We start from the raw sequence: 20551 nt of genomic DNA on the forward strand, positions 1-20551 counted from the left end.
TCCTATTAATTCATAAGTGGGAGTAACCCACCCATTGAGTTTCAATTGTCATCTAATTCCTGTTTAATAAACCCAATACCGTGCTCGTTCTGGTTGCCCATTAGAGATATCAATCGGTGCTCCTAGCCACCTTGCAAGTGAGTGTCCCTTCACAGTGTCCCGCACCATTGTCAAGCAATGCATTCTTTTGTTGGATGAAACTGAAGATGTGACTCAATAGACGCAATTTAAAACCTGTTCCATTCCCCTTTAATGATAACATTCACAGTTCGGCTTACATAACTGAATGACACCCAAAAACAATCGCTGAACAATTCCAGCCATCACAAAGCTAACATTGCTCAGTTTTGATTGACACTGTCATAGAGCTATTTAACAATACTGTATATACAAAATAGTTTATAATAGAAATAGGGGCAAATGCTTTTGTTATAGATCGTTATGACAAAAATAAGAAAAAGGTTTATAATAGTTAATATTGTGGTGATTCAGGGAAGTATTGAACACGCATAGCAAATTGCACTAAAACTCAACCTCCTATTGTATTAACAAATTCCCTAATGGCCAGTAAAACACACACCAGGAGGCAATTGCTGGTTAGAGATGAAGACGAGCCTGTGAGGTCGCAGCGGCATCTGTTTGGGCCGTCGGGATTGACTGGAGCGGACGTCGAAGGGGGAACGGGACAACGGAGCCAGTCGACGGCGATGGATTTTGGTTCTACGGCGTCTTGGTTCATGCCTCCGCTTTCAAGCACCCAATAAAGGTTGTCCTTAAAGAAATAGGCATCGCCTAAGGAGAAAGAGTAGTCCTGTAATTGGCTTGCAAAACTGAATGCATGGAATGTTATTGTAAACTAGAAGACAAATTGCTGACTTTAATCAGAAAGGAGGGGAAAAAATGCTCAGTTTAAGCCCGATATCAATGAGTGCTCCACTGAAAGAGGACGTCAAATCAAACAATTTATTTATAATTATATAGTCATTATGTCATTATTAGGCGAGAACAGAGGGCGGTATATTGTCAAAATGGCCAGCCCTTGAGATGAATAAAAACAGGTGGATTTTGCTGCTTAAATTCATATTCCAGAAACGCAAAATTAACCAGAATACCGAGTTTTGATTAGTGAGGCCGCATAAAACATATAATTGTAAAGAAAACTTTTGACTTGACTTAGATTGCTTTGTTGAACTGTATCATGTTCTTCCCCATGACATCTGTTGTATGTGAAATGTAAGTTATGTTATCATTTGACTGGAATGCAACGCTGCAGGACAGACCATCTCTATGCAAGGCTCTCCATTGTGGAGACTAATGAAGGTTCACTTATCTCACACCACTGTTAGATGGAAAGATTGCGTTTCGACACTGGTCACGTCTTTCCTATTGCGGCATCTGAATTTCATACATTACCTAGCAGAGAATTCCACCACGCTAAGACAGATGGGAAACACCGGTTTAGCCAGGCTGTCAGTGATGTTACCTTCGCCCCAGCTGATGATGTCATCCATGCGGGACGGAACTCCGGTCCAGAGGCTGTTGTCACGCGGATAGCCCGACTCCGGCTGCCTGGTCCCCTGCTGATCTTTTCGACTCTCATCGAACCTCCAGAACTCGTCTTGGCTGAAGAGGTAGGTCTTGCCGTTATGGGCCCAGATGAAGGCGGCGTCCACTCTGTCCACTGGCGCGCCGCTCTTCCTCGCCATGCCCCATTCGGAGAGCGGGCGAGGATAGCCGCTCAAGGCCACCGTGTCCTTGAAGACCCAGTACTGAGACCCTGTTTGAGAGAAGAGTACAAGAAAAGAATATGCACAACCCCACTGAAGCCTACCCATTCATAACGGCAGGAAATAACCAAGACCAAATACTTGGTATGACTCTTCCTCTTGTCAGCTATTCACATTTTTTAGATTTTTACTAGAGCGTTTTTTCCCTCACACGTGTCCGTACATAAATATAAGTATAAGTATAAGTATGAATATAAGTATAAGTATAAGTATAAGTATAAGTATAAGTATAAGTATAAGTATAAGTATAAGTATAAGTATAAGTATAAGTATAAGTAAAATGTAAGTATAAGTACAAGTATAAGTAAGTATAAGTATAATTTTCACCCTGTGCCCTGGACTATACTTAATCTTAAATTCTGGTCAAGTTTCTCACCAATAAAGAATATGATGCTGTTGTCACTCTTCCGCTCATACACGGCGTCGATCTTATTCGTCCCCCGTGGAAGTCCGATCCAAAAGTTTTGGATCTGAGCCGGATTAAGCGACACCAGTGAGCCATCTCGCGTGGTTCTCCAGAAATTAGCACCTTTTCTCAGAAGACCACATAGCGGTTGTTATAGTCAGACATTTTGGGAATTTGAGACTATAGATTTACCTTTAAAGAAGAAGACCTCCCCTCTGATGTTGGCCACTGCGTCAAATCCACCATGACAACGGTCATGGACAGAAGGGTCAGACCTGGGACAGCAGAGGCCAAAACAAGTTACTCATGTTGCAGTCAAAGGAGTTTGAAAGACATCCATTAGAGAGCGCAAGAGCCACGCTCAGAGACACTTGTTTTTTTCTCCATCAATAGAAGAATTTAGTGGGATTTCTTATGAAAAGTAGCAATAATATATATATATATATATATATATATATATATATATATATATATATATATATATATATATATATATATATATATATATATATATATATATATATATATACATATATATATATGCCTGAATGCAAATTTCTACGAAAACCAAATGCTTAGCATGACTGGGGAGTATAATGTGAAGGAACATTTTTGGGGAGTACGTAGCAGCAGTTAAATGTTAATGAGAGTATCAGTATGTTTTCACAAATGCAAATAAGTCGTTTGTGGGTGTTGTTTAACTCACGGCTTTGTTGGTTTGGTTGGAGGAGGGCTGGGCAAATGAGGGAGGTTGGGGTCAACACTTCCCGGTCGTACACCCTCCTTGCTGCCTGTAAAAGAGCAATGCGAAATGTGTCGTAACACAGGATGTGGACACCTTGTCATTTCAAAAGTAAACTGTCCTATAAATGTGTGCGGTTTGTATGTTTGCAGAGTTTCACCTGAACAAACAAATGTTTCCAATCAGCACTAAATACTACCGAGATGATCTGTTTTATAGGACCATCAAGTCCTCAAATGAATACAGTATACCACATAAGCAAATAATTGCAGCTGGTTTATGATTACTTTTTGAAGGAGACAAGTGAGTCACAATGATGAGAGGTGTCAGTAACCCATGATCAAGATGACATTTGTGGTCACAAAACAGTGATTCAGCAATATTCTATACTTTGCAACACAATTCACTAAAGAGACCACCAGACCTTTGTCTGTAAGAAAGACAAAACAGCCACACAAGGGGAACTAGTGATTTGTTACATTGGAGTACGTATAGAACACCAGCTAGCAAAATGAAAAACAGGACCAACAACCTCTAAGAAAAAACGCTGAAACTGTAAAGAACGGCAATGAAACATGAACCGCCACAGGCTGCATGACACCTGCAACACCTGTGGCCGCCTGTGCGCGTCTAGACTGGGCCTCCTTATCATTGGGTGACTCATCGGAATTAACTGGAGACCATCATCCTTTAATCAAGGCATAGTCAAGAGAGAGTTTTTTTTTTTTTTTTTTTTTCTTTTAAGCGGTTATCCTAAGTAGTGACTAACCATAAAGCTGCTGAATGGCCAGTCTGTCATCCAGAGCCAGCTGGTAGTGGAGAATGTCTCCCACAGGACCCTGGTAATACGGCCTCATAATGGATGGGTCTGAGGAGGAATGCGACAGGCCCAGTGCGTGGCCAAACTCATGCACAGCTACTGTGAACAAGTCGGTGGTGCCGCTGCTCTCCCCTGCAGGCGAAATTATACTTGCATTAGTCAACAAATGGCTCACACCGCACTGGTGTATGCCTTGAACATGAAATTTCATATGTTCCAGATGTACATATATGTATGGATAAATATAGTATAAATATATATAAATATATTTGACAATTTGCCTAGTTAATAGTGTTTAATTAATAATTTCTATGACGGATATATATGCTGCACAAAAGGTGATATTGTGGGGGAACACTGTACCTCCATAGCTCCACCTCTCATGGTCATCAAAATGTGTGTCCCCGGACACGTCGTCTCTGCCGGGAAAGAAGGCGTGGGCTAAGGTACCCCCCAGCCCGTCAAAGGGGTATCCGTCATCGTGCAGCAATCGGTTGAAGGACACTCTGATGTCGCCGCCGCTTTGCGCACCTCCGCCGCCGCTCGTCAGTTTACGGAAAGTCAAAGGGGCCGCGTCACTCCAAGATTTGAAGGCGTGCGTCAGGATGCTGTCCACCAAGGTGGAGGGAAGGCTGGGGGAGAGGGTCGACGACGGGTAGCTGTGGATGCTGCAAAGGGGAGAGTTGCTGGTTAGTTAGCATCCGGGGCAAGTTGGACAGTGCACCACCAGATCCAGCAGATGGCACTGTGGTCTAGTAGATCTCTATATTATAAATACATATTGTTGCTGTCATGTGAAAAACACTTATCTCCATTTTTTTTCATTTTTACATGAATCATGTTTCCGCGTTACAGACATCGCATTAAAGTAAACATTTAAAAAGTTTCCAAAATTGGAGATAAGTGTTTTTCACAGGACAGCGAAGATATAATAGTTGGTCTTGTCCCCTAGTAGAAATATTCATATTGAAACCTCTTCCTCCAATTTTGCAAAACGTGCTTGCTTGTATTTGTTTTTTTAGAATAGATGTAGGGATTATGTAGAGCGAAACACTGCCTATTCACAGGTTTTTGTGCTGTTTTTATAATGCTTTAAAAGTATTGATCGTGTCAATGATGTATGTTTAAATAGTAATGAAAATTACATTTTCAGCAGCGCCTTGCCTTGAGGCAGAGAGCCCAGAAGCAACAGAAGTCATAGAGACACATACTTAGTAAATGACTGCACATGAGACATACTGACTGGTACATATTGATTTTGCAATTGAATTTCTCCTCTGTATTAACTATAAAGCTCACATTGGCAAACAGCCCTCCCATGTAAAACACACCTCCACGTCAGATCGCTCTTGTGCCACTTAAGACCTGACAGTGCATATCTTCTCCTCCTCCTCCTCCTCTTCTTCAACATGTCCTCACTCCCAACGATATCGGGAAGGGAGCATCGTGGCGTGGACATTAGCTTAAGCGTTTCACCATCTACAGGTTGGAAAGATTTTGGCGGAATGAATATAGATGTTAGTACTGGCTTAGTACTTTTGTACTTTGTGCCAGTCGCCCCTATTCTACATACAAACTCGAGCACCTTTATCAGGCGCATTAGCAGTTAGCTAACTAGCTATGCATTCAAATTTGCCAGTGTTGTTAACAACACTCTCCTCTCTAGTGTCAAATCTAGATGACACATTTATTTTCACTTCACAGGTGCATTAAGTCAGTGAATCTGTGACATCAATAATTGCACCGAGTGGGAGGTGTGATTGTTTTGTGTCCTTTTCCACATTAATCAGTGTTGCGCTGTGTTACGATGACGCGAAACAAAAGCTAACAGGAAGTCAGAGGCCTCCTGCGAGGAGCCTTTTACCAAGCACGCCCGTTTCCTGCACGCCGCCAAATCTCTGCATGACCCGTATGGCCTTCTCGATTCCCTCCTTGGTCTGCAGCTTACTCGTCCGGGGGTCGGGCGGAGGGAGGTAGCCATACCTACTCAACCAATCCTGCAGCGTGCAAAACCAAGAAGAAGAAAAGAGGAACTGCGGTCATGTGTGGTTTCCTCCAAACATGATTACCACAGCAAAATATAGCTATATGTAAAAACAACAACATGTGATTCCGTTATTGATGCATTATTTCACTTCCATTCCCATACGTGATTCTCTCACGTGATTTAATGATGTTATCGGATGGGTTGCGTCGGCTTCTGAACATTATTAATATTGCACGGTTGTGTCCCTGTTGAGTGTTGGGCTATCACCATAAGTAAATAGAGGGTGCGGATGCCAGGTGAAATAAAGAGACCGGTGTGATGTGTTCATGAATCTCTGTCAAAACAGGAAAGATGTGCATCTCTTAGAAGTGATTTCGAAACAAGCCCTTCCCTATGCGGTGCCATCGCCAGCGTACGGTTGGAAGGAAGCCACCAACCACATTTGTATTGTTTTGAATGACCTTTTCTTCATATTTTTTCTTATATATGAATGTATATGTGCGTCTGTGTGTGTGTTGATTAGCAATATCACAATATTCAGTTACATTATATCTTTAATTGTCATATGCAGTGGTTTACAATTGCCACTGCTGTGGCGTTAATAGTTTACATTTAGGATACTTTGGTGACCTTATTTAACAAAGTATAAGGCAGAGTTTGCACATTAATTCATAATCTGACAGACAATCAAAAGTTAGCAGTGTTATCATTACATAAACTTGTGTTTATGTTAAATTTGTGATACATCTCAGTCCCGTTCACATATTTGATCACTCACCACTGCTCTGCTGTACTGCTCGGGCACAGCTGATGTGCATGTAGCTAAAGTCAAAACCATCCAAATCAGTTCCATCACAGTGGCTGCAATACAAAAAAAAAAATCTTATATACTTTTTTTTTTTACTCTCATGATTGTTCCCAAAAATCCAACAAGAAGCAAACAATAACGCTCACCGTGAGGTCTCCTCTGAAGCTTCAATCAGCTCTCCTGAGACTAGGATGGGCTGATCAATAAAGCATCCCTCTCTCTCTCTCTGTCTCGCTTCCTTTCTCTGACTCAAATTCAGATGGGCTGGGACAACCCACCGCACTAACACAACCCACCCCACCCAAGTGTGCATCATCCAGACTTATTTCTCAAAGTCTTAGAAACAACTCTCAGCATGATAGAGCGCAGTTTGAAATTATACAACCACACTGATGAACACATTTTTAATAAAACACTTCTCTGACAGTGCATAACATAAAATGAATACACATAAAAAAAATACAGTCACAGCCGCCTGCAGTTCAGCCAGTGGCCTGTTGGTGGTCTCAAGGTTTAAGAAGTGGTGATCACGATCCCCTGAAAAGGATTTAAATCTAAAATTGAAATATTAAGAGTCCAAGTTTGTACACAAGTTAACACAACCATAACACAATATGCAGTGTGGTGGTTATGTACACTGTTTTGTTTAGAAAAAAAAATATGCCTTTACTTTTGTACAGCTGCATTTTTCTCTATTTGTCTTCATGAATTACTATTGTTTTCACAAAATACTAAATCAATTTAAAGATTTTCTGTTCTAACGTTTTGACTTCTGTTCTTGAAAAAATACAATTTAATTCTAGTAATTATTTTGGAAACTACTATTTTATCCTTCTCATGTATTTTTTTCCCCTGAAAAGACAAATTTGTTCTCACAATCTTGGGATTTTTTTTGTCCTACTATTTCTGTCCATGCATTGGCTAAGGTAAATGGATGACGCTGCATTGGCACAGCTCAGGCCTCTCACATCCTCATTTCAGAAGCCCATTACTGTATGCTAGCGTGCCCCAGCGTGGTGTTATCTTATCCCCCCCCCACACACACACACACACACACATTCTCCCCAGCTTCCTCCTCATCTTTAATTCCTCCTCATCCTCAGGGGCCTGTGTGAGTCATGCATGCCATTAGCACACAACACTGTCCTGCTAATGGTGCACCAGTTTCCGTCATGTCTGTATTAAAAGTAAATGTACACCCAAAGGCGGTCTTAGCTTGAGGGGCACCCTGTGCGAGGCCCCCCTACCCACTAACATACTTTTTGATCTAATGACAATTTATTTGAAACATTTTTTCAAGCACACATCTTAGTGAGAGGCTACTAAAGGTGAGCTTTATTTTTGAAAATTGCGAGTCATCCCCCGGCCTTTAATATTCTTTTTACTAAAATACTCTTATTTTTTTCATCTAATGACAATTAATTTAAATTGGAAAAAAAACAAGCAAGCATCTTGATGAGAGGCTAATAAGTCAACAAGAGGCTAATAAAAGAGACGGTGGGGGGGGTCGTTCTTTCTTTTTTTTTTTTTTTTTTTTTGATAGTTTAGAAACGCTGACGGAAGTCCGAGTGGGTGCGAGTGAAAGTTTAGTCGGACTCGCCGACAAGACGGCCGCTTAAAAATAGAGGCGGACCGGTCCGCCCTATGGATGGGCAGTATTTGGGAGTGTGGTCAGTCAGTCTTCTCATTGTCCTTTGTGTCACAAATGAAGAGTGCTGAACTTGCATGGATGACGCACAGTTTTATTTTCATTAAAGGGATCCAAGGCCTTCACGAAAGGGTTGACTCTTGGCAGCTAAACAGTACTAACACAACACACACATCAACGGAAACTACACCGAGGACCTGTGAAGTGAAAAGACAAATAAATAATTGCAAAGACAATGGCGCCGGAGATCAAACTGAGTTGCATCCCCGAAAAGCAGCAGTCAGAGGAGAGTGAGCAGCGCCGTTTGTACAGAAACATTTCCCGATGTGGCTGATTGTCTCATGATTAGTTTTGGTCATGCACGGTTTCTAATGTTGCCATCGCAGTGTTGCAGTATCATTTCACAGTATTTCCTCTCTGCCCTGTTTTGATTGTCAGCCTGAAGTACATGCAGGCAGCCTCGATTGTCAGCAGCTCATAGAAGCTTCACAAGTAATATAAAACCTTTTTTTTTTTCCATTCACCTGATTTTTTTTTTTTTGGTATAGAAATCCCTGTAACATATCACATCTGCATGTTTTGCCATATAGTTCATTTTGGATGAAGGAATTAGCACAAAATGCTACATTCGTCCCTCCGGTAACATCTGACAAAAGTCCACACGTCATCATACACGGATGTACATAAACACGCACTCTGAGCTAAATGTCGGAATGGATCCTTCGTTTTCTTAACAATTTTCAATTGACCTGAAGCCAAATGGGCATGTAGTTGTTACCACTGAGCTGCTCATAGATCAAGGATCTGTGATTGTACTTCACAATACACTACAGACATTTGCTGACATTTACTTGCATCCTTTGCTCAAGTAGTCCACACCTTGATTGAAATCTAATCCTAAACTAGTTCTAATCCTACTCTGCCGGGCAAGTAAACACCAAGCAAATGGCAATAGAGTATCATCAAGTGTAACCAAAGCTGCTCTTGGATACGTTTTGTAAACATTTGATGCATATCAGGGTCTTCGGCTCATTTTGGAAAGCTCAGTCCTGTGTTATCCCTTATTTCTCGTCTGTCTTCTTTTGTGTTCTTCTTCTTTTTATGATGGTTGCCGTTCACTGTAATCTGGCCCAGTACTGGCCCAGGTTCTGGCTCATGCCCTGCGGCTCGGTTCCTGGAACCTGCACCGGCACCGAGACACCGGGTGATATGAGGCCTGGTGGGAAAGAGGGGCACAGGAAGAAGACGTGATCAGTGTGCATGACATCAATGTGTGTGTGTGTGGGTGGGGGTGTGTGGGGGGGTGTGCCTGTGTGTGTGTGTGTGTGTGTATGGGGGGGGGGTGCGTGTGCGTGTGCGTGTGCGTGTGCGTGCGTGTGTGTGTGCGTGTGTGAGGCTTGGCCACCAATACCAAATCAATAGAGCCGGCCCAAGTAATAAACCAACTGAAAACCTGTATAAGGTCCTCGACCACCAGGGGGCCCTCAAGAGCAATTTGCAGTCAACAGAATATTAAACAAGAGGTAGAGTATCATAAAAAAGTTAAAGGGGGCGCGTTTCAGGAGCTCATCTGAAACGATTTTGAAATAACTACTTGTGGAAAAGGAAGAAAATGCCCATTTTATTGTTTGCAACTGTTTATCAGACCAACAAACAGAAGTAGAGTAAAGGGTCCTCGGCTAGTTGAAATTCAGAAGGAATGCGGAATTAGGAACATTTCTGCTCGACAGGTACGTTTTTCACTTATTTTTGAATGTGTAATTGATTGTTCATTCCACAAAGAACTTTTAACTGATCATTTTAGTGTTATAGTCTGTATTAATAATGATACCAACGTAGCTAGCAGCCGAGGCTAACATTGCCTAGTTTGTTCTGCTTTATATTCTGGATTTATAGGCTGAGGTACCATTAAATTACAGGATTAAAAACATATATCCACGATGTTGCTGACAAAAAACATTGTAGTAGGCCTAACTGTCTATCATCAAATGATAAGGAGGTTTAATGGCAAAAACTGCAAAATAAATGCAAGTGAACTGAACTGTACATAGGCAGTTATTATATTGTGTGCCACTAGAGGGAGCCTGCGCACCACCAATATAGGAGATTGGCAAAACTGCCCAGTTGAATTTATCGTAGATGTATGGACGCTCAATTATCAATATTATTGGAAGGAATAGATTGTACCAATGATTTAATTTTGCTTAGGGCCCCATGGCTCTGCCAATCCATCAGAAGCACTCACCGGTGTTGGAGTTGGCCGAGGGCGCAGTCTGCAGGTGAGGGGAGGAGTACGCTGATGAGTCAAAGCTGCGCGGGGCAGATGGAGATGGAGGCAACATGCAAGAGTACGAGGAGGCCGACTGCGGAGGGATGGACTGAGAAGGTAAACGGCAGAGGGAGAGGGAAGATACAATGAAGTTACTGTATTTTTGAGAAATAAAATCATTTTTATTTAATTGAGTAATTCCCCTGCTAGTGGGAAATGATCCGATTTCACTTGATTGATCCAAATATTATTGTTTATTAACTGCAAATAATAATAATCTTTGTTCATCTATCAATGCCAATGACATAGTGACAGGCACAACGATTAAATGTTCTTCCACAAGACGGCAGAATGTACAATTAACGTCTGTCTCCACCTGTTGCCATTTATTTAACAAAATCAGTTTGTGAGTAAAGACCATATCGTCATTATTTCAGTACTTTTTGTGGCATGCTTGTCATTTAACCCTAACCGTAATGAATTAATTAATGAGATTTTTCTAATGCCAAATATGTCCCTTGGCTCAAAAAGGTTTGGGGAAAAAAAAATGTTTAGTTGTGGCATGATAGGTGTAGTGACACAATTTCACCTGCTAGAGGGGGCTCGAGTAGCGTTACATGCCATCAATACAATCCAAGTCACCTCACTTTTGCCATTTCAGTGAGAGCCGAACAACAGCTTGAATTAAAAACAATTACACACATATGGCTCGTTTAATATCGCTCATATTGTGTCAAATCTTTGAAAATTAGCAGATTATTTATTTATTTATTTATTTGGGGAGTAGGGTCTTGTATTGAATGTAATATGAATTTAGAGAACGGTATACATAGTACTGTATACAATTTCATCCTAACTGATGATTTTCATCCTAACTGATAATGGTGATGACAATGAGTATTGTTGTTGTTATTATTGTTATTATTATTATTATTATTATTATTAGTAGTAGTAGTAGTTGATACATTTTTAATATTCAGTATACATAGTTTCTTTATAGAGCCATTATGATTGTAACCTAACAATCCTACCCATCAACAAGTGACCACGGAACAAGTGTGAATTATTATATACAATATTTATACATTATTGTAGTTTTCCTGATTGTCTATCTGTCTGTCTGTCCGTCCGTCCAGGTATGCTCTTGGATGTTGTTGTGCTTTGCAAAAGTGCTGATTCACGACGAAGGACTCACCTGGACTCCAGATGAGAAGACTGACAGCGAACTGTAGCTAGGTAGCGACGACTCAGCCTGACTCAACATGGACCCTGCAGGAGCAGAGAATCCAAAGAGTGAGAACAAACACACACACGCACACACACGCACACACACATTTACTCAGTACCCTTTGTAAATATGGACAGATCGGCCAGAGGCCAAAGGAGGGGTTTCGCCAGGGTGCCATTCAAGCTAGGACAGCACTTGGCTGTGCTTCACCCAGCCCTACACAAGTATAACATAGCGTTCTAATTTTTACATGCAAAGTGAGTAAAGCCTACCCGAACTGCTGCTGTGCTGTTGGTGGTAGACTGACGTGTTGAAGGAAGTGGTCAGGGGGGCTTGACTCTGTGAACAGGAAGTCACCCCTCCCGACCTCCGTTGGTTGCGCAGCTTCTCCTCCCGCCTCCACTTGGCTCTTCGGTTGGAGAACCACACCTTGGCCGAAACAGAATGTTCATCTCATCACAAGATCACATCTATGATGTTGATCATCATCATAAAGCAGCGACAGACCGCTGGCTTTAAAAAAATAAATAAATAAAAATAACACTTGACATGACACACAATGCCAACGCTATTTTAATAATAATAATATAAATGATAAATTGGCTTGATATAAAGTGGCGATTACTCACCATAATTCAATTTTTTAACATTTCCTACAAATAAATGAGTAATGTAATTAGACGAGGAGGATACATTTTATATGGCTAATGATGAGTTAACCCATTAAGGCCTAAAGCGCCTGGCTCAACAGCTCCCCAAAACGTAAGGTCGCCTTTGGAATTACCCTTGAAAACCTGAAGTTTTCCCAGAAATTGGACGCTGTTGTCTATTTTAGCGACATAACATCTTTTCTCTGCCTCAAAAATCTTTACCGTTGACCCTCATTAAAAGTTTGACATGCACAGTAGAATCTCTTCAGTGCAATAGATAGGGCCAAGGTGGGGCGTTACATTTATGCACCCCGAACTCACGGATGTAACGTTCGACTGTCGCAGCTCGGTCAGGCTTATTAGTGCAGGGGCAGATCTATCCTATGGCAGTTTAGGGGGGCTGCGGCCCACCTCAAAAGCATAAAGTATTTGGTTTATCACCTTTAACAAAAAACAGTGACGTAGCAATTTTTAAAAAGAACTGCGTTAAATCAATATGTCGTTTCTTGGTGGATCGGGATTAATGTGTTGAATAAATTAAAAGTTGATGAATGTCCAAGTGACACTAAGCACCTCTTTTGACAGCCTTGTTGTAAATGAAGTTAAGGTTCCGATTTGCTCACCTGTATCCTGGCCTCAGGTAAATCAATCTTATTGGCCAGTCGCTCCCTCGCAAAGACGTCTGGGTAATGTGTCCTTTCAAATTCTGCAGAGGAAATAAACATCACATGGGGGGGGGTTCAGGAAAAGCTGCAGATTCTGAAAAGAAATACATTTGTTATGAAATTCTAGTCACTTAGCATTCATCTGCACTGCATCTTTTTCAATTCCCTGCGTCATATCGGTGTTGACTAATTCAACTTTCCGTGGGAAACACAAATCAAGGAGGTTGAGAGATGTATCCTTACAACCATTTTTGAAATATTTATCTGTTGCACTTTATATGAATTATTGATGGTGATGGAACACGCCGAAAGTTCAAAGGAAAGGATTCGTGTTGAGAAGCTGCCTAAGCATTTTTATTTCAAAGTAGGGCAACTCGGCAATTCCCACAGGTTTGAGTTTTGACGTGAACTTTTATTTACCAAAGTTAGGGTCCCACATACCAGCAAAGATATGTAAAATTGTCAGTCGGAAAAAAATTGTGCAATCGTATTGACCATTCATTGTGGTCATTTGAAACAAGAATTGTATGTAAAACTACACAGCGGCATACTGAGAGGTGTTCCTAATATTCTAACCCACAGAAATAAATGGATTGGATCTTATTAGTGTATTTAATTATGAAGAAAAAAAAACAAGCAATGTTTTAGCCCTTTTGCTTGGACTAAAGTATGGTGTAGGAAACGTGTTTCATTGTGGGATAATGACTGCCATTTTGGCTGAGGTGTATCTATGGTTAACGTAAACAAGGTTGTGTAGTCGCGTGAGTAAAGACAGCATGTTAAAATGAAAGCAAGGGAATCATATTTAAAGAGAAACATTTGACCCTGAAGCTTTGCTAACGAAAGACTTTCAACTCTCTCAGCTAACAGTCGTACGCTAGAACCGGTGCTAGCTAGCCGTCGGTAAGCTAGCAGCTCCTCCTTCCGCCTCATTCATTGAGGATCAAATATTGTTTTTGTCTGTTTTTGTGTATCTATGCAAAGCATCTTTGGGTGTTGAGAAAAGAGCAATGCAAATTTGTGAAATAATTTTCATTATTACAATATTAGGCTACAGATGTTGCCAAACCAAACTGCGCAGCGAGATCTCAAATACCATTCTCGTGTTTAGCTATTTTGTCAACAGTAACACATTTAGGCGACACTATCGCTAGCTGTTTTCATTTTCTGTGGCACTATGCTGAGGGCTTTAGAGCAAAAAAAAACAAAAAAAAAAACAGATACTTGCAATGTTTACACAATGCAAGTAAAAGCAAAACTTAAGACTGTTCTTGAAACAAAAATAGCGCCTGAACCGAAAGTTTGATTGCTTGATTACAGTTTTGTTTTCATAGTGATATCTTCAATACAATATTGAATTAAATCATGACAACAAGTCAACACTAAAATAACACGTTCAGAGGACAACTTTATTTTTATTCAGGTACATGCACATGAAAAACAGAGGTTTAAAGAAGCACCAAAGCCCAAAATAAAGTTGTCCTCCGAAGCGGGGTGGGTGGTGGAAGGGTAAGAAAAAATAAAACTAAAATAAAATAACACGTTCATAAAAATGAGGTCAATACTTGAATGTTGCCCATTGATAGATTGGACGTTTAACACGTCCTTAACTGATCCATATTGTGCAAGATAGGCCAGATGAATTAAACCTGTCTGGCAAATTGCTCTAATTGGCTTGGTTTTAATTGGCGTTTGTGTCAACACATGATTGTTATTGTGCCTTGGCCGTGCACTGAGGTCAGTGTACCTCATTAATGTCATTTGCACGGAGTGACCACAGTGATACACTTCCACTCGGCTGAGCAGTGGACATTGCGTCCTTATTTCGCTCAAGGGCCCGCTGCAGCCATACCCAGTCAAGGGTGGCGTTCTGATGCCTCTGTGTGTGTGTGTGTGTGAGTGTGTGTGCATGTGCATAGTAGACTTATCTTACTGCATAATGCATGCACAGTAATGACGCATTATCAAAACTCCACTGTTTATGCAGCCAGAGGGCCTTTTTTGGGATATAGTTGTGGTCTTAATTTGATTTCATCATCTGTGTATAGCAATCAGGGCTCATTGCTGCAAAACGACACTGGACACTTTATTAGGTACACCTGTGCAATCGAATGGCATGAAATTCAGGGGCTGTTTTGGCTTAAAGGCGATGGTGCTCACTTTTGCCGAAGAGATATTTGAACAATAGTTTTATTAGTGTATATAGTTTATGAACAGTCAAAAATATAACACCTTAGTAAATAAATAATAAAATGTTTTTTTTATTTGGTAGTTTTTTTTTTTGTTTTGTTTTTTCTCCAAAGGTACATTTGAAAAATTAATGGTTAATGATATTTTCAAGCACTTCTGCAAACTGCTGTATTAACCGTTAGAGAAACTTCAACAATGATTTTGGTAATTATTTTGAATTGGGCAGTTGTAGCATAATGCTAACATTATGTGGTGCTCTAATAAATGTGGTCAGTGCCATTTTATATAATGTATCATCACAATACAATAAGATGGTTACATTTGGACCTTCACGTAAACTACCTTCTTGGTTGCATCAATTTTAAATTTAAACTGTGCCGAATTTTAGATACAATCCTTGATTGAAGCTACTTAAGTGTGCACTGTAATAAAAAAAAGGAATTCAAAATTTCAAGGCAGCAAACGTTGATAAAATTTGAAGTTGGGCAATTCAACAAAATATTTATGTTTTCTGCCGTGAAAATCGGCTTTCCCGCTTTTCACAACAAAGAAGCAAGAGTTTACAGAACTAATTGTCCCCCGACGAAAAGATTTCAGCAAAATCAACCCCGCAAATGGTTTTGGAGCAAACCACTTGCTTGCTTTGTTGTCCTACCTAAGATTGTTGCCATGAATGTCAATAATTCATATTTGAAAGTTGTTCCAAGTTAAATGACTGTTTTAGCCCCGCAAAAATACAAGTTGTGTTTTTTTTCCAATGTGGCCTACCTAATGAAGTGTCCGTAATTGTACAGCCCCTTCCATTGCCCTAAAACCAACCCGCCGGCCACTCAGCACTGCGTGATGTCATGTGACTGGCCGTAAAGCATGCCGGCGTTTGATTTGCGTGCAGGCGTGCCCTGACCTTTCTCCAGCGCCTCGATCTGCTCCTGCGTGAAGCTGGTGCGGTTCCTCTGCAGCTTCCTCTTGAGCTGCAGCCTCAGCTGCGACTCCTCGCCCTCGTCCCTATCCACGGGCACACCTCCCCCTCGGCCCGCACCTCCTCCTCCGCCTCCTCCTCCGACGACCGCATCTCCTCCCATGCCGCCCTCCGCGTCCAGCAGGCAGCCCTCGGACACTGAGGTGAGGCGGGAGTCACGGGAAGTCGCGAGGGAACTTCAACGTGTGTTTTTGGGGTTGAACTCTCACCTGTGCTGTGTTGAGTCTGTACACCAGTGGGATCGTGGTACCAGTTGTTAGGCCCGCTCCAGTTGGAACCGCTCTGCAGGTTCAGCATGGTTAACTTCTCATACATACTACAAGTGTCCCAACCACCATGAAGAGCAAGGCAGCAGTCCTGCTGTGTGCGTGCTCGCCCCTGTTTACTGTCACTTTGGGCTCCTCGCGCCGTCCTTCGATCCTCCACCTCTTCCTCCTAAGGGAAGGAGCAAGGAGGAGGAGGAAAAGAAGGAGGGGTTCAGATCGCATGAGTTCACACATGGCCGGCATTGTGGCGAATTAGCCTCATGATGACAGACAGAAATGGAGTTAGTTACATGCCGGCTGTCGTAGTGTGTGTGTGTTATACATTGGAATGCTGGTATACCTTTGGGAGCCAAGGTACATTAGAAGCCACTCTGAGAGCCATGACATTTATTATGCTACTCGCTTTTAGCTTCGCTGATAACGCCGAGCATGCATGCACACACACACACACACACGCACGCACGCATACAAGTATACATGGAAAGATGCTGAATTTGGGTGCTGACGCAGGCACGCACTCACACGGAGGTTCACTCGAAGCACATTAAAGAACAACAAAGAGCAGAAGTTTGTCCTTTAACAATTTATGCCCGACTGATGCCAGAAGTATTTTCCATGTAGCCGACTGCAATTCCTAAATGAATGGCATTTTTGGGGGGGGCGAAACCTCTTAAAGTAAAGCAGAAAGTCTTCCGAATACAGTGTGGCGGTGTATGTTTAAAGACAAAAATCATTTAATTGTTTGCCCTCATTTAAGATCTATCTAATTGTTTTTCTTTCCGCCCGTTTTTTACAAGGTTCAACAAGAAAATGACTTTCCACCACGCAAACAAGTGGCCACAATGGCAAAAGGTCACCGGTCACCCATCTCAACGCTGACCCCTTCGTGAGCCGACGTCATATTTTCAACACATCGTCCATCTCCAAAACCCAGCGATATGAGGGGAAAAAAAAAAAAGTAAGTAAAGTTGTCAACTTACAGAGCGTCAAGGTGTGTCGACGCCGGGGGTCCCGTGTACCTCGATTTCCCCTGTTCCCCCCTCGTCCCTTGTTCTCCAGCTTTGTTGACAATACCGTGTGCGTAAAGGCAAGTGTGGAGGAGAGCGATGGAGGGAGCGACGGAGAGAAAGAGGTGGTGTGTGCGGGAGGGGGTGGGGCTGGGGGTGGTGGGGGGTCTGCTCTGGAGAGAAACGCGTCTGCGGGCTCTCTTGTCCTCGGAGCGATGGCGAGAGAGAGAGAGAGATAGAAGGAGAGAGAGGAGGGGTAGGGAGGTAGAGGGCCACCGAGGGGTGACAAAGTGAGTCAACATCAGTGTCAAGTTTGAACTTAATGCCAGGGAGAGGAGGAGGGGAGGCGCACACATACAGAGTCCAGCATGAGGCGCACATAATGGAGAGACGCAGACCATGAGAAATACATGAAGGAATCCCATTTTGAACATTAAAAGGCATGTCAGTATTGACCGAGGAGACCACGTTGCGTGTCCACTAACTGAAAATATTGAACTAATTCTTAACTCGCCGAAAATATTGAACTGGGATCTATCGATTCTATAAAAAAAAAAAAAAAAAAAAAGCCAATAATTAAAAACTATTAAATGAGCAGACTGGTTGTTATATTCAAGTTATTAGGGTTAAAAAAAAACTTGAAATTCATTTTAGCCTATGTACAAAAATGTGATGAAAATGATATACCGGTAATGTGATGATATTAATAATAATATACATTTCTACTGCACCCAAAATATAATGTACTTAAAGTAACTGGGTGAGTAAATCTTCATTGTCAGCTGACATGTTTTAATGAATTCACCAAAAAGTGGCTTGTTCAAGTATAACTACACCATTAAAAATGACTCATCACGTTAATGAATTGCATTGCATTGTCTCCTGTAGGCCTTCAATGTGCGGAGTGTGTAGTCAGACTTCATTCAAATGATGTAAGCAGACGCAGCAAGGAAAGACATCTTAGAAGTGCAGGTAAAGTTTACGTTAACATTAAAAACATTTAAAAAAAAAAATCTTGTTAGGGCCTAGTTTGCAGCCAACAGTGATAAGAAACAAAGAAACCGTGTAGGCCCGAAAGCAGGTTAAAGTGCAACCAACCGAAACTTGGCCACACACATAAACGTGTTTACCAGGCAATTAGGGGACTGTCATTCTACAGTGATTAACAGGGGACTTGGATTTATGGTTATTTCTAATTTAAAAAAAAAAAGAAATTTCATTTTAAAGGCCTTTTGCCATTTTATTACATCAATTGCACACACTAAAGCACAAAACACACACGCACAAAGACACACGTGAAGGCCTGACACAAGTGCAACTAATGACGCAGGTATGACGGTATGTATGCGGCAGGAAGCGGCGTGGAAGCATGGTTTAAATATATCTCTTTGCTGGAAGATGGAGGCAGAGGCTGGAGATGGAGGGAGTGAAGAGGAAGTATGTGACTTTGGGGTGGGTGCAGGGGCTCGGGGATGGGGAGGGTGCCAGCTTGTTTTATTTCCGGTTGACAAGACTTTGCGCTCCCTTTCTCTCTGTCGCTCCCTCTCTCTTTCATACTCGCCTATTCTTTCGCCGCCTCCGCCGATCCCCCCCCAATCATTGCTCTCTTCCACCGCTTTCTCACTTACTTACTTAAATCACTTGCAAATTATAGAACCTTCTCGTAACAAAAAAGATCCTAAGAAATCGAAAGAAATATGTTAATATATAGGATTGAGTCACGTGATCTATGCGATTACCTTGTGCACAGTAGGCCAAACTTTTTCCACCGCTTCAAAAATACTTAGCTCTCCAAGTATCACCGTCATCACAACGTTAGAATATAGCAGTTTTATTCCTGAAATGTGTAAATATGTTATTGTAAACCACTGTAACACTGCTCAAATACGGGAAAATAAAAATAAACAGTACCTACTCTATTTAATGAGTCAAACAAAATCAAGTGCACGTAAAAGTTGAACAAAACTGTACTTGAATGAATGTCTACCAAAAAAAAAAAACGAATAGAAATTCTACCTGCCACAGATGGAAATTAGCTACAAAGCTGCACTCTGGCACACAGCACACTTACTTTGGTTTTAAGTTATCATAAGCGCTTCTGTTAAACTATAAAGACACACAATCAGGTCAACATCATACATAATACAATCTCAGGAAAATAACATACAGTAGCTAAATGTATTTTTACATTTTTTTTCCCCCGGCCATGAAGCACCCCCCCCCCCCCCCCCTATTTAACTTTGGTTCCCCTGCGACTTGACTTCTCCAAATTGGGAATATACCTGTACAATAATTAGCCCAATGGGATTGATTAGTGTGGATTGTACCTTAAGATGTACCTGACAGTGCTCAGGTTTTATGTGCTCAAAAAGCATATCACTGTTTGTTTCTTTGTTAGTTCGTAGAAATATTGTTATTGTCCAAGTCATTTTTCAATTACTGTCACAACATCAATAAATAAATCTGCAAAGGTTGAATCGAGGCAGCTAGACTCGTCTTATTTGTTGAATTTGTTGGGGTTTTTTTTGTTTTTTGTTTATTTTTCAGAAAACATAAAAAAAAAAAAAAAGAGACCAATATGCTATTAGGCTAACAATATGCAGATGATGTAACCTAATTTTGTTTCAAGGAAGACCCTGTTAACCTTTTTCCCCCTCAATATTGGTGAATATTGAAGTATTGATATTTGAAAATTGAAGCCAAAAAAAATGAATATGACTGAATATTAGTCTGGAGTGGTGGTTTTGTTGATTAAAATACAAGCTATTACGCATAAAGAGGAAGCAAAACATTTCCACAGCCGCTGAATAAAGATACTTAGTATCAAAAGTAAAAAAAGAGGTAGAGTAGCTAAACCCTTTCCTTGATTCTAAAATCATTTCTGCATCCTATTGTGTTCCAGTTGTTGGAATGTGGCCTAACCTATGTGATCCCTATGTGCTGAGTGCAATAATGTGTGAGCGTGTGAGTGTGTGTGACGGCGCGTGCTTCGCTGCAAAGATTCATGTAGCTCCGGGACATTTTTTTTTTTTTTTTTAGTGCATCTTGTTAGTTCATTCCTGTCACCTCTCTCTCTCTCTCTCTCTCTCTCTCTCTCTC

General features: G+C 41.3%; 2 protein-coding genes and 1 long non-coding RNA gene across 3 annotated transcripts; 1 reads left to right on the top strand and 2 right to left on the bottom strand.

Moving 5' to 3' along the window:
• Positions 1 to 232: 232 nt before the first annotated feature.
• Positions 233 to 6781, bottom strand: mmp25b (matrix metallopeptidase 25b). Its single transcript, XM_086016214.1, has 11 exons — positions 6697 to 6781; positions 6521 to 6603; positions 5620 to 5752; positions 5087 to 5234; positions 4119 to 4423; positions 3705 to 3887; positions 2900 to 2984; positions 2386 to 2468; positions 2164 to 2316; positions 1484 to 1777; positions 233 to 792 (listed from the first exon to the last, which is right to left on the bottom strand). The coding sequence occupies exons 2-11, from the start codon at positions 6593 to 6595 to the stop codon at positions 530 to 532; spliced, it is 1722 nt and encodes a 573-aa protein (XP_085872340.1). The 5' UTR covers positions 6596 to 6603; positions 6697 to 6781; the 3' UTR covers positions 233 to 529.
• Positions 6782 to 8271: 1490 nt separating this feature from the next.
• Positions 8272 to 17588, bottom strand: pax10 (paired box 10). The gene is made up of 8 exons (XM_086016243.1): positions 17426 to 17588; positions 16389 to 16614; positions 16105 to 16317; positions 12969 to 13051; positions 11968 to 12124; positions 11663 to 11736; positions 10444 to 10576; positions 8272 to 9414 (listed from the first exon to the last, which is right to left on the bottom strand). Exons 2-8 carry the CDS (start codon positions 16492 to 16494, stop codon positions 9314 to 9316), a joined length of 867 nt encoding a protein of 288 aa, XP_085872369.1. The 5' UTR covers positions 16495 to 16614; positions 17426 to 17588; the 3' UTR covers positions 8272 to 9313.
• On the top strand, positions 9679 to 17397 carry LOC147129396 (uncharacterized). The gene is made up of 5 exons (XR_015082487.1): positions 9679 to 9928; positions 10407 to 10584; positions 11604 to 11760; positions 16093 to 16322; positions 17243 to 17397. It is a non-coding gene; the product is annotated as an uncharacterized LOC147129396 (long non-coding RNA).
• Positions 17589 to 20551: the final 2963 nt, after the last annotated feature.

Source organism: Filicampus tigris, chromosome 19 (assembly GCF_054856515.1).
Source record: "Filicampus tigris isolate MCC_2025a chromosome 19, RoL_Ftig_1.0, whole genome shotgun sequence".
Lineage (NCBI taxonomy): Eukaryota > Metazoa > Chordata > Actinopteri > Syngnathiformes > Syngnathidae > Filicampus > Filicampus tigris.

Coding starts and splice junctions, on each gene's coding strand:
- mmp25b (XM_086016214.1), bottom strand. CDS start 6,595: ATGGAACTGATTTGGATGGTTTTGACTTTAGCTACATGCACATCAGCT. Junction 5,753..6,520: donor AGCAGTACAGCAGAGCAGTG/GTGAGTGATCAA, acceptor TGCACGCTGCAG/GATTGGTTGAGTAGGTATGG. Junction 2,317..2,385: donor GGAGGTCTTCTTCTTTAAAG/GTAAATCTATAG, acceptor TTCTGAGAAAAG/GTGCTAATTTCTGGAGAACC.
- pax10 (XM_086016243.1), bottom strand. CDS start 16,494: ATGTATGAGAAGTTAACCATGCTGAACCTGCAGAGCGGTTCCAACTGG. Junction 12,125..12,968: donor TACCTGAGGCCAGGATACAG/GTGAGCAAATCG, acceptor GTTTCGGCCAAG/GTGTGGTTCTCCAACCGAAG. Junction 10,577..11,662: donor TCTTCTCATCTGGAGTCCAG/GTGAGTCCTTCG, acceptor TTACCTTCTCAG/TCCATCCCTCCGCAGTCGGC.